Source organism: Danio rerio, chromosome 8, assembly GCF_052040795.2.
Source record: "Danio rerio strain M-AB ecotype USA chromosome 8, GRCz13ab, whole genome shotgun sequence".
In the NCBI taxonomy this organism is placed as follows: domain Eukaryota; kingdom Metazoa; phylum Chordata; class Actinopteri; order Cypriniformes; family Danionidae; genus Danio; species Danio rerio.
Window position 1 is genome coordinate 59062712 of NC_141028.1, and position 14162 is coordinate 59076873.

Here is a 14162-nt window from a genome sequence, read left to right on the forward strand (position 1 = left end):
GAGTGGGACAACCACATAACTGATTATGTTTGGGGATTGTGTGTAGTGGTGGGACAACCACATAGCTGATGATGATTGGTGAGTGTGTGTAGGGGTGGGTCAACCAAAAACCAATGATGATTGGAGATTGTGTATAGGGGCGGGACAACCACATAACTGATGATGATGATTGGGTAGTGTGTGTAGGAGTGGGACAACCACATAACTGATGATGATCAGGCATTGTGTGTAGGGGCGGAACAACAACATAGCTGATGATGATTGGGGAGTGTGTGTAGGAGCGGGACAACCAAATAACTGATGCTTGTTTGGCAGTGTGTGTAAGAGTGGGACAACCACATAACTGATGATGATTGGGGAGTGTGTGTAGAGACGGGACAACCACATAACTGATGAATATTAGGGTGTGTGTGTAGGGGCGGGATAACCAGATAACTGGTGATGATCGGGGACTGCGTGTAGGGGTGGGACAACCACATAACTGATAATGATTGGAGATTGTGTGTTGGGTAATAATATTATAATAAAATAGAATAGAATGGTGTACAATGTTTTATTTATAATAATTTATTTATTTTAGTGTCCAATTTATTAAACATACAGCGGTCACTTTTTGGACATTTTTAAAAATTAACGCAATAGTTACTTTCGCTGGTAATTAGTTAGTTTTATAATGATGTAATCCAGTTACTAACTTTTTTTACTTACTTTTTATGAGAAGTAACTAGTAACTATAACAAATGTTTTACCTTAAATCAAGCAAAATAAACTGCCAATGGCATAAGCAAAACAATTTTGGTTTCAGTTTGAAATAAGAACATTTTATTTACCCTAATGGAAGATTATTTAGCTAGTTTTAACAAAAAAAAACTCAGATAATTCTGACTTACTGATTCTGAAAACAAAACAATATTTTGAATTTGTGTAGAAAGTGCTTCTTGACTGAAGAATTTTTAGATATCTGGCCCGAAAACTGGACAAAAATCCTAAGCAAGTAGAATTTCTTTTAGTTTTTTTTTTTTGCAGTGAGTAAAGCTCAAAGAGGGCTGGCAAAACAAGTGCTAGTATTGCATAAGTTTTCACAGGAGCGTGAAAAGGATTGTGGGTAAGAGAGTGCTGTGAGGAGCTGGCTGGTGGCTTTTACCGGGCGGTGAGCAGAGTAAGTGGTTATCTCACGCTTTGAGACATGTGCAGCGGAGTCAGCATCTCCTCAAAGATGGCTCCTTTCACATTTGAACCACGCAGATTGGCTTCCTGTAGATCACAGCCTGAGAGATCGCAGTTCTGAACACACAATCAAATAATCAAGAGTAATTTTAAGCAGGATGCTAGTGTCTTGAAAAACAACTAGTCAAATATTATTTACAATCATCATGGCAAAGATAAAAGAAATCAGTAATTAGAAATGAGTTATTAAAACTATCATGTTTAGGAATGTGTTTTAAAAAATCTTATCGTTAAACAGAAATTGGTGAAAAAATATGCAGGGCTCATAATTCTGACTTTAATTGTTCATATTTTTCTTCTTCCTTTGAAAAATCTCTAAACATTTTCAAACATTCAATCAACACTGCCGTCTCACCTCTAGATCTGTGCCGGCTAATGTAGCACCACGCAGGTTACAGTTCTTTAGCTTAGCATTCTTCAGCGTAGCCACACGCAAATTTATCCCAGTCATCTGACTGCCCTCCATGTCCACTCCTTTCAGATTAGCCCCTAAAGCGCACAGCAAAAACATTGCTTAAAACATGGCAGTTCAACATTAAAGGCACAGTTCACCCAAAAACTCTGGACCTTTTATCTGCTCATTGTAATTGGGATAATGAGGAAATAACACACACCCGACCATGGAACAGTTTAGAAGCCAAATGTCTGATTACTTTTGGTCCCTTAACAAGTGGGAGGCGCATATGCAAACTCTTCCTACAGCGGTCACTTGATTTGGATGTTAATACGCTCAAATTAAAGCTGACACTCTGCAGTTAAAACACATCTTGTTGGTTTTATTTCAAATCGGTTGTGCTGGTGTATAGAGCTAAAAATGTTAGAATTGTGTCAATGTCCAAATACAGTTGAAACCAGAATTTTACATACACTCTGAAAAAAGGAACATAGCCATTTTTTTTAATGTCTGGTGTTAAATCATACTAAATGTTTACTATTTTAGGTCCGTTAGGATTACCTAAATGATTTACATTTGCTAAATACCAGATTAATAAGATTTTTTTTTTTAGATTTTTTTTTTTTATTTCTAGACAGTCAAAAGTTTAAACACATTTCCTTGGTATTTTTTTTTTTTTAGCTTTGCTTTAAAACTGTATACTTTGGTCAAATGTTTTGGGTTTTCTTCCACAAGCTTCACACAATAGTTTGCAGGAATTTTGGCCCATTCCTCCAGACAGAATTGGTGTAGCTGAGTCAGATTTGTAGGCTGTCTTGCTCGCACAAGCTTTTTCAACTCTGGCCACACATTTTCTATAGGATTGAGATCAGGGCTTTGTGATGGCCACTCCAAAACATTCACTCAGTTGTCCTTAAAGCACATTTTAACTCATTTGGCAGTATGCTAAGGGTCATGGTCTGTTTGGAAGATCCATTTGTGGCCAAGTTTTAATTTTCTGACTGATGTCTTGAGATGTTGATTCAGTATTTCTCCATAATGTTCTTTCTTCATGATGCCATCTATGCTGTGAAGTGGACCAGTCCTTCCTACAGCAAAACAGCCCCACAACATGATGCTGCCGCCCCCATACTTCACAGTTGGGATGGTGTTCCTAGGCTTGTAAGCTTCCCCTTTGTCCTCCAAATGTAACACTGGTCATTATGGCCAAACAGTTCAATCTTAGTTCCATCAGACCACAGGACATGCCTCTATAAAATATTCTTTTCCCAGTGTAATTTAGCAAATTGTAATCTGGCTTTTTTTTTTGTTGTTGATTCTGGCTTGTTGATTTTCCCATGTTGTCACACAAGGAAGCAGTGTGTTTGAGGTTTTCCTTAAATACTATTCTACAGTTGTGACTCCAATTAACTCAAATGTTGTCAATTAGCCAATCAGAAACTTCCAAAACCTTGACAGCATCATGTGAGGTTTTTCAGAGGCAGAATAATCTTACTGTATGTGAACTTGAATTTCAATAAAAGTTAAAACAATTTCTCAAAAAAATCTCTCTCTCATTATTCTGCTATTAAGCAGAACAGAAACAAATTCAATAATTCTAACTTACCTAAAAGAGAAACAGTTTAGTAAAAAAAAAAAAAACCTTTTTTTTTAAAATATGTTTTTTAAATGTGCCTTTTTATACAGTGTATGTAAATATAGGTAAATAAATATTCATAAACACATATAAATGTTCACACGTTTAAAAAAAATCTAAAATCTAAACATTCCAAACCTTCAAGGTGCTGACGACGTTAAATGTGTCATAATATGTCATGTGAAAAGGGTCCATCAGCTTAATTCTACTAGATAAAATAAACACTGGATTTAAATATGCAGGAGTTTTACCCTCTAAATTGGCTTTAAGTCCAGAGGGATCCTCAAAGTTACATCCTTTAAGAGACGCTCCCTCCGCATTGGAGCAGAGCATCTTCACGCCCTGAAGATTAGCACCCTGGAGAACAGGATCATTTAACAAACTGAGAGATGAAAAAGAAGGAGATTTGTCCCAGAGCAAGAGATAAAGGGCTCACATCCAGGTTGGCTCCCGACAGGTCGGCTCTCTCTAGGTTTGAGCAGCACAGGTTTGCATAGGTGAGATTGCAGCGACTCAGATTAGCCATCTTAAAATTAATATAGCGCAAATCCAGCCGAGAGAGATCCGCTCCACTGAAATTAAGACCCTGAGAGGGAAAGAGCAGAAAAAGGGGACCTATTATGCATAAATCGTTTTCATAAGACGTTTAAACACAGTTGTGTGGCAGCAGTGTGTGAATACAACCAGCTTCTAATGGTAAAAATGAATTAATTCTGTTTTTTATGATCACGCTTGATAAAAACAGTCTGCAGAAACACTTCTCTCTTTGAACGTGTCATCAGTAAGAGAAAGCCCCGCCCATTAGGGACCATCTCTCCCTCATTAGCATAGGAGATTAGTCTTGTTTTTGAATCTGCCACTATGTTGACACACAGGCATTTGTAGCTCCGCCCTCTTTTAAAAAGAGCACAGTCTCATTTAAATTTAAAGTGACAGTCACCAAATAGGCATGGTTAGAATAAAAGCCGAAAAGGGTCATGTTCAAAGAGTTTTAAAACATTATTTGTGGGGTATTTTGATCTGAAATGTCACATGCAGACTCTTATGACACTTATTTTACACCTTGTAAAAAGGGCTTAATAGGACCCCTTTAACACCAAAAGAACATGACATTAAATATGACTTTTTATACATTCATATGATGTCTTCTACCTGACAGCGTAGCTCTGATTTGGTTGGAGTAGCCAACAGAAACCGAACAAACTCCTTCCGTGAGAGCGGAGAGTGGTCTTCAGGTGGATGGGAATTCTTTAGCAAATCAGAAGAGTCAAAAATACACAATTAATGCACAATTATATGCATACAATATTGATAATTTTTCGGATTTAGCAAAAAAAAAAAGTTTTTATTTTCAAAAGGATTTACCATACAAAGCCATGACAACAAATGTTTTATGTTGCATTAATTTGAATCAGTTAATCAAGTTTAAAATAAAATGTTTTCAAATATATAAACAAAAAGTTTAGTGACACAATGGCTCAGTGGTTAGCACTAGGGATATAACGATTTATCGTTGTACGATTTATTGCGATGCAAAAATATCACAATATGCATCGTGGCGTTATGAAGATTTGATTACGATATGACGTCTGTTTTCTCTTATTAGTTGAGCTGTTTGCAAGTGAGCTACGTTCCACCTGCTGTCGCACGTGAGTTCAGATTGCAGCAGCAGTAATGTTAGCAGACCAAGATGAGTGGAGCTGAAATAGAGGATGGCCCATCCTCTCAAAATCAGACGTCTGGCAACATTTCGGTTGACCAGTCATTGCTTTAGACTCGTCCGCTTTTTGACACGCATACTGGGTCAAACATCCTAAGTTTTAAAGTCTTCACAGTGAATTACATACTTTGCACAGCGACAGGGATACCTCCTAATGGTGTTGAAAGAGTCACATACTGTATTTATAAGGTACAATTCACCCTAAAATATCATTCTGTCTTCATATAATGTTCCCGCCGCAAAATCACACATGACGTGAGCTGACTGTGAGCTGCTGACTGTGAGCTGTTACTACAGAGGGCGGACTTTGATAGACGCGCACGTATGGCAAGCCGTTTTAGCATTTAAACCTTTGTTCTGACTATCCATAAATATATTTAGAGATATCTCTAATTATATTTTGACTAGTCATAATTATAATTCGACTAGTCAGAATGACAATTAGAGATATCTGCAATTACAATTGTACTAGTACGAAATCAGATTGGAGATATCTGCAAATATATTATGACTAGTCATATTCCTCCATTGACTTCCATTGAAAAATATTTGCAGATATCTCTAAATGAGTTTTGATTAGTCAAAATTGTAATTAGAGATATCTCTAAATTAATTTAATTAAATATGAATTAAATACCTGGAAATGTGGATTTTTTTTGCACACACAAAAAACACAAGTGACCAAGCAAAGCCTTAAGCTCTTACTGTTAAATTCAATTGAATAGAAAGTTTATTTTTTTTTGCACCTTTACTTAAATTGTTCCTTAATTTTGTCTCTGTCATTTCAATAATATTTTTAAGAAGTTTTTAAATTGTTTTATTTTCCAGAGACAGGCCTGTTTAATTTATTTTCTTAAAGAAGGTTCAGTTTAACAAGTTGAAACAAAAGTAATACATAAAAAATAGTTTACTTGGTAAAATTTGCATTTCAGTTTAATTTTAAATTTTTATTCCAAATATCGTGATACATATCGAATCGTGAACATTATATCGTGATACACATCGTATCGTGAGCTAAGTGTATTATTACACCCCTAGTTAGCACTGTTGCCTCAAAGCAAGAAGCTTCCTGGTTCGTGTCCTGGCTAGGTCAGATGGTATTTCTGTGTGGAGTATGCATGTTCTCCCCGTGTTCGCATTGGTTTTCTACGGGTGCTCCGATGTCCCCTAAAGACATGTAATGTAAGTGAATTGGGTAAACAAAATTGGCCATATTGTATGTTGAGTGTGTGTGTGTGTGAACGTGAGAGTGTATAGGCGTTTCCTAGTACTGGGAAAGCCACGCATGATGCGCATGGGGTGTAAAGTGCAGTGTGCTTAAATACCTTGATGGCGACTTCCAGCTGTTCTGCCAGTTGCTCTATTCCAAAAAATCTAGCTTCTTCCAGTACACCTATAAAGCATTAATAAAATGATCACATTTGAAGATTGTCGTTTTCATCTCATCTTATGCCTCTCTTAAAAAATTGGGTGATACTTTATAAAGGTACAATTCTCTAAATTATTACATCATTATTAACTATGACTTTTGCCTCAATAACTCCCAATTTGCCGCATATTATTAGATATTGAGGAGGTAGTTAGGTTTGCAGTAGGTAGGATTAGGGATGTAGACTAAGATCATGCAGAATATGCATTTTATAAAGTAGTTTTAAACAGCTAATATCTCAATAAAGCGCAGGTAATAAACTACTAGTTAATAGTGAGAATATGCTGCTTAAACTAAAGTGTTACCAAAGCTTGTATGTTAAATGGATCCATGTTCAGTAAAACTTAATAAAGAAAAAATAGCTAGTAGTGTACAGTGTTGTATGCAATTAAAAAATAATTAGTTATTGAACAGTGGAGTCGTTATCACATTTGGCCTTACTTTTTATAAACATGGCTTTGAATTAGTGATTGACTCAGGTTAAAAATATTGCAATAATCTACATACCAGGCTAACTGCTTATATTAGGCCCAGGTGGGATCCGTTTATTTACTTAATGTGTAATAAATATATACATGTGTGTAAATATATATATTTGTTCAGTTTTTTCTATTAATTTCAGTACTATTATTGAATAATATGCAGATGTTTAGGTGATTTAACAGTTTGTAAAGTGTAATTTTCTGTCTATTAGTAGATATATATATATATATATATATATATATATATATATATATATATATATATATATATATATATATATATATATATATATATATATGCAGTGCTTAATTTATGAATTGCGAAGTCCTGGAACAGATTGGGCTAACGGATTCGACATGCTACCCAAGGATGGAGAGGTGTCACTCATGAAAGTGTAGAGCGGGTGGTGTGGGGGGGTGTTTGGGGTTGTATGGCAAAGGGCTATTGTGAAAAAAGTGAAGAGTGAGGTGGTTGAGGGGGTTTGGGTAGGGTGGGTGTTGCAAATGAAAGTGAAGAGGGTTGGGGAGTCGTGGAAGAAAGTGAAAGATAACAGCGGACGGGGGAGGAGGGCAGTTGAGGAGGAGGATTGGTAAATCGAAGCGCTGGATCAGATTTCAGAAGTGCCGGATCTGGATTCGAAGTGTTCCGGCACAAATTAAGCCTTGTACATATATATATATCCAAACAATACAAACATAAGAACAAAACAAAACAATCTAACAAATTAGTTGTGTAAAAGCAATGCAATGACACAACATTGTATGCATATACTTGTGCATTAATTGTGTATTTTTGTCCCTTCTAATTTGCTAATAAATTCTCATCCACTTGAAGACCACTCTCCACTCTCACGGAAGGAGTTTGTTCGGTTTCTGTTGGCTACTCCAACGAAATCGTGATGGTTCTGTGGGTCTCGTCTGTAAAATCTAAGCTTTATTTTGTATTCTCTATAGAATTCAAGTCAGGTAATTGGCTGGGCCATTCTACAGCTTGATTGTCTTTCTTTGAAAGCATTTCAGAGTTTCCTTGGCTGTGTTTTGGATCTTGCTGAAATGTCCACCATAGTTTCATCTTGATCCTCCTGCTAATGTAGATGTTGAACTGAAGCAGCTGATATTCATTTACACTAAGGGCAGAGGAATGCTAAAGAACTACCGAGAGATTTCAGCTGCTGTCTGGGCTTTCACTGCCTTTCTACACCTCCCTTTCTTCATGTGTTCACTGCATTTATTCTGCATCATTTCATTTTATTACACAGAACTTAATTTGTAAACTAATTAGATTAGTTTTATTTTGCAAACATGGATTTCTTTGGTTGTTACCAACATCCTGAGAAAAATGATGACGTGTTCAATACTTATACACTGTATATGAGAGACTTACTTTATTTACCAAACATGTCATCAAAAAAAAATTGCTTTAATATTTAGTTCTTATGCCTTTATTACCCCAAAATTCTGCAAATAATAGCAAAAAAAAGATTCTGTCTGGCTCCAATCTATATTTAGTGAATTAAATGAAAACAGTCACCTAAAAACGCTTCAGGTAGCATTCCGGCTGACTCACCGAGTAAGTTTATTCCATCATTGATGATGATCTGACCATGTCTCAGGTAATTGAGGATGGGCTCAAAGTACTCTGGGCTCCGGTCAATGAGGAAAGCCCCACGTTCATCCTGTTTATTGCCCCAAACATCTGCAGGTGCACAAAACAGACCAAAGAACTCTGATATAACATCACTGTGATTTACAGTCTGATAAACAAGCAAAATAAACTCAGCTTAAAGTCATTATTAAATCAAAATAATTGCTTTTAAAATGGACACCAATGCTCAAAATTTTAAGACAATACTCTGATTAAGAAACTACCATGCAAACAGAGATTTTTAATGACCTATAATTTACAATTTTCACTTTTAATCCACATTAATATAAATAGCTCGTCTTGGACATCTTTAATGAGGGTCTGAAAGTTTGCTTTTGAACTAACCCTTCTCTCTAAACATGTGTGCCAGCATGCTGTCGGGCTCCTTACTCACAAGAGTACTCCTGAAACAAGAGAAAACAAAATATACACATAAACACTAGTTAATGGATACCAGTGTATTTGAAGCCAGTAGGAAAGCAAAGTATGCAGCATGTTTACCTAGTGGTTGTGAAAAGCCGCCCACCAATATTCAGCGTCAGCCAATCAGTGTGCGATCCTGAGATGTCATCTGACATTTTGCCCTCACTATGAGGATCTACAGCACAAACAACTAATAAACACTGACCTGGCATCTCAAACTTCACTGAATAATAATTATTAAAATGCATTTATGTAAGTTCATGAAAGGTGAATTTAATGTTCCTTTTGTGTTCCTTGGCAAATCCAATCTATGGCATAAGTGTTATTAATAAAGCTTAAAATATAAATCCAGCAGCTGAACTACAATGAAAACAAACTGATGTTCACTCACCAATGAAAGCGTCTCCTTCTGACACATACAGCACATCATCATCTCTGTGGGGGGAAAAAAAAAAAATATATATATAATATATATATTTATTATATATATATATATATATATATATATATATATATATATATATATATATATATATATATATATATATATATGTATATATATAATATATATATTTATTATATATATATATATATATATATATATATATATATATATATATATATATATATATATATATATATATATATATATAAAGAGACGAATGAACGGTTTTTGTCCCTTGAAAGTGTTTACGCCTGCTTGAGTTATTATGCTGCCTGTCGTATAAAGATTATATAATCAGCAGAATAAAATTTTCTTAAAATGACAATAATATTACTAATTCTAAAAACTTCAGTCAAATATATCACATGACACAAATGATGTATCATAACAAGTTTATCTGCAGCTACCTTTTAGCAGTGGCCAGTGGCGCAAAAAGGGGGTATGCAGTATATGTGGCGCATAGGGGCGCCACACATGGGGTGCGCCATTGTGCCAAAACTATTTTTGAAATTATCCATATTAAAAGTTTCAAATAATATATATATATTTTGTTAAAAATGTTTATTTAGCATTTTATACGCGTATAATATTGTATTTTATTAAATTAAAAAATCATTCCACCCCTCCCCCCCATTTTTCATACCATATACGTATTTTTATGAATTTATTATGTATCACATTGATTCATCAGGCCTTTTGGTAACTTCTTAGCTCAAAACTATTTTAATTTTAGCTACAAACAAAGTTATAACATTTCAATTAAATAGAACATTTCACACAGTTTGTTTCTGTTTTTTTTTACACTAAACATTTGACAGTCTTTTTTATTTCACTTTTAGCAGTTTCAGTCAATTGTTCTTGCAAAGACAGACCTTACACCTCTCACAGTATGCATGTGAGAAGTAATTGCAATGTTCTTTTGTCCTTTAGGACTCTCATGTCTATCATTTTGTTTTGAAAAATGTAGTACAAAAAGTCCAAAAGCAAGGCTAGTCAAGGTGCTATAATCATTTAGTGAGGGAAAATTAAATTAAGAAGAAATTTGGGCTGGTATGAGATACATTTCTTTGCGACTTAACATGCTTAATGTAATTATACCTTTTACTACTTCAAAAAATACCGTTTCGCAGTTCTTTACACAACTGAAATAGTATGAAGCATATTGATATCTTTATGAAACAATATCTTTAATTTATTGATGGAAATATTTTCCACATTTTATCACTTGCCTGTTTTAAAATAAAGTTGGATTGAAGGGGGGCACGCAAAAGTTGAAGCCGCATACCCATCAGTATATGCGGCGCATAGTGGCGCTACACATGGGGCGCCATTGTGCCAAAACTATTTTTGAAATTATCCTTATTAAAAGATTTAAATAATAAAAATAAATAAATATGTTTTGTTAAAATTGCTTATTTTGCATCTTATACAAGTATAATAATGTATTTTATTAAATAAAAAGTTATACTATTAATTGCATACGCTGGCACACACGTTTAATTCAAAATCATTTAACACAATAACATGCAGTCACACAGCCAAGTGTAAAGTATTCATGTAGATGTAACTGATTAAAATAAACTGTCAAATCCTACATACACAGTTGATGTCAAAAATCATAAATTTGATCTGAATTTTTTCTTTATTTATTATTATTTATAATTAATTAATTATTTTGCCAAAATAAGAGGGATCACACAAAATGTATGTTTATGTAAGTACAGACCTTTTTCACATGAGCAGGTATTTCAGATTTAGTATTTGGATTAAAATTCCCTATATAAATTTAATATACTTGATATTAATGATTCTTAAACCTATTAAAACTTACACATGAACAAAAGTCAGGGTGGTTGAGGGCGCAAAACTTAAACCCGCATACCCCTCAGTAAATGTGTAGTTGCGCTCCTGCCTTTTAGTACCAAGGGCCGGTGTCCTGCAGATTTTAGCTCCAACTTGCCTCAACAAACCTGCACGGATGTTTCTAGGAAGCCTAGTAAGAGCTTGATTAGCTACCCCAGGTGTGTCTGATTGGGGTTGAAACTAAACTTTGCAAGACACCGGCCCTCCAGGGCTGAGTTTGGACACCCCTGTAGTACATCCAGCACGTACACATTTGTTTATTCAACTCAAGGCAGGAGAGAAATGTTTTCTCAGTAATATTCCCTCTATTGTTTTCCATAAATGAACAAATAATTGTTGAAAAATGCCTATGAAACTGTACCTGATGAGGGCAATGTCGTCTATAAGACCACCTTTCCCATTATACAAGTTACAAGCCCTTAATCCCAATTTATTGCTTGCGAGTGTCAAAAGATCAGACAGAGTCCCATAAACAGCTACAACCTGCAACAGAAACAACAACACGATCAATCCATTAATGCTGTAATGATTGCACTACAAATTTTATTACAGGGTCAACGACGAGACCATTTTAGTGTCTGCGCCATATTATATTATAAATATTTATAAAACTGATTTTATATATACAGTAGATGGCCTATAGAAGGCAATTTAAAAGGTTTTAAATAACTTAAGTAATAATAAAATGATAAAATAAGGGTGAAGTAAAGTTATGTTGTCACTATCTTTCAGCATTGCACAGTTTCAGGTAAAGTCAAGCCTCAAATTATTTATGCCCCTGGCAAATTCTTCAGCCAGCTGGAGTTTTTTTGTCCGGAAATGACACAGGCTTCTCCAAAAACATAATAAGATAATGTACAAAAAATATTTCTCAGCTTTAATTTACATTTAAACACAAACTTTAGGTCAGAATTTGCCAGGGGTATGAATAATTTAGGGCTTGACTGTATATATTTAAACAACCTACTTATTCCACCTGTAATACAATAAAATAAGTGATTAATTTTTTATTTTTAAACAATTAAATGTTTAGTGGAGAGATGCCCAAACTAGGAACTGTGGACCATAGTTGGCCCATGGTAACCTGTTATTTGGCCCACCATAAGAAGAGAATAAGAATGAGGGAGAGGGTTTGGACGAGAGCCTTCTACAAAGATTGTCATTTCTAATTTGAATAAACCCTTTTTTGTTTATTTGTTTTTAAATCGCTGAGCTACAAAACGCAAACAAACTAAATGTTGTAACGGAATCAGATTTTTAGAAAATATAAATACAATGCAGAAGACATTGGCAAATCAAGAGACAGCATTCTGTTATAAATGGGATTGTTTTTCTTTTCCAGTAATAAATCCATTGTACAATTACAAAACATACACTGCATTAGTTAATATAAGGCATTGTTTTGTAGTCATTTTAAATATGAAATAAATTAGAAATAGATTTGCAAATATTTGTAATAGAGTAATAATTCTGTGATTTGGTTTTTGGCCATTCATAAGCTCGGCCACCCACAGTGATTTAAAGGATAAGTATAAATATTTTTATATTTATACACTTTCCCTCTATGAAAATGTTTCCAGACTGATATTTGTCTGATCCCATAATTCTGTGGTTAGTTGTTTTGAAAAATATAAGGAGATATTTCAATATAACGTTAATATACTTTCTCTGTGAAGTAATGTTTTTACTGCAAAAGTCACATCCATAATGCTGGAATAGCTCGTATATAACAAAAATGCTGTTAATAATATATACTTATTAGTTGGTGTCGGTTTGAGGTAAAGTTGGATTTATATTAGCACATTGGTTCAGTAACAACTTGTGACATGCTCCCTATATTGTTTACCACTGTACTTTGAATATTCGGTCTGATATCACATGTAAATATTACTTAAAAACAGCATTAGCACTATTATTTATTTGACTATAAACAATGATTTACTTTGATAGTCGATGGCTGCTAATATAATTTCACTATTTATATTTTGTAAATAATACTTTTCTGAATGTGTGAATATACGTAAAACCAACTTTACCTCAGATGTTGTTGGTAGTGTCAACAAGACAAATAATGCAAACCCGAGGTACAGTAAACAATGTTAAAATACCAGTAAAGCGAGCTATTCTTTGGCCTAACCCATATCGACAATATTAAACTGACAACGTGTATGTCTGAAAGCGATATAGAAGCTTTCTGTATCTATTTCTTAACAAACTGGGAGATGTTTTCATATGGGATTAACAGTCATGGGATTAACAGGACATCACTGGAGTTGGACACATGCTAAACGTTCAACTCACCTTGCCATTTTTGGAGGTTCCGTTGACAAAAAGCGTCACCCTTCGCATGCTTTGTTTACACTAATTAAACTGTATTAACTGTACAAATATTAATAAATTAATATCTCACTAACTTATCTATGTATTAAACTAATACCTACGTAGAGCGAGTAGAAAGAACCAACCTAGCTACATTGTACCCAGATGACTAAGGAGGCGACCAATCAAAACGCAGATTCTGTTGCCGACGTTGACTGTCGACCAATCACAGGGTGCGTTTTGTAGACTCTGCCTGCGGTTCTGACCAATCGGACACAATTGTGGTGTTGGTCTTTTAATGAAAAACTTGCCTGGTGAGATTGGAATTTTGACGCAAGGGAAATGATTAGCTCAGTGACTGGGGCTCTAAAACTACTCATTCATTACAGAGACGAATATAAAACTGTGGCTTCAATTCTGGATTCAATTCGATTCTATAATGGACTGTAAACAAACTCAAAGAAAAGGAACGAGAAGGAAGAATAAAAAGGAACGTATCCCTTCTAATATATAAAGTTTTGCAGGGAAACATATTACTAATAAATATATACGTATTCATTGATTTTATATATCAGTTTT

The 14162-nt window shown here is 34.6% G+C and overlaps 1 protein-coding gene across 1 annotated transcript; it reads right to left on the reverse strand.

The window, feature by feature from the left end:
- Nucleotides 1-1047: 1047 nt before the first annotated feature.
- kctd9a (potassium channel tetramerization domain containing 9a) lies at nt 1048-13746 on the reverse strand. Its single transcript, NM_001013567.3, has 12 exons — nt 13566-13746; nt 11626-11747; nt 9348-9391; nt 9035-9131; nt 8879-8937; nt 8456-8584; nt 6303-6370; nt 4410-4505; nt 3694-3843; nt 3509-3614; nt 1583-1716; nt 1048-1284 (listed from the first exon to the last, which is right to left on the reverse strand). The coding sequence occupies exons 1-12, from the start codon at nt 13611-13613 to the stop codon at nt 1168-1170; spliced, it is 1170 nt and encodes a 389-aa protein (NP_001013585.2). The 5' UTR covers nt 13614-13746; the 3' UTR covers nt 1048-1167.
- Between the last annotated feature and the right edge of the window lie 416 nt (nt 13747-14162).

Bases quoted from the DNA above. Each gene is read 5' to 3' on its own strand.
- kctd9a (NM_001013567.3), bottom strand. From the start codon at position 13,613: ATGCGAAGGGTGACGCTTTTTGTCAACGGAACCTCCAAAAATGGCAAG. The intron at 9,132-9,347 runs GTGAGTGAACAT...TTTGTGCTGTAG, and splicing joins AGAAGGAGACGCTTTCATTG to ATCCTCATAGTGAGGGCAAA. The intron at 8,585-8,878 runs GTTAGTTCAAAA...GTGCACCTGCAG, and splicing joins ACACATGTTTAGAGAGAAGG to ATGTTTGGGGCAATAAACAG.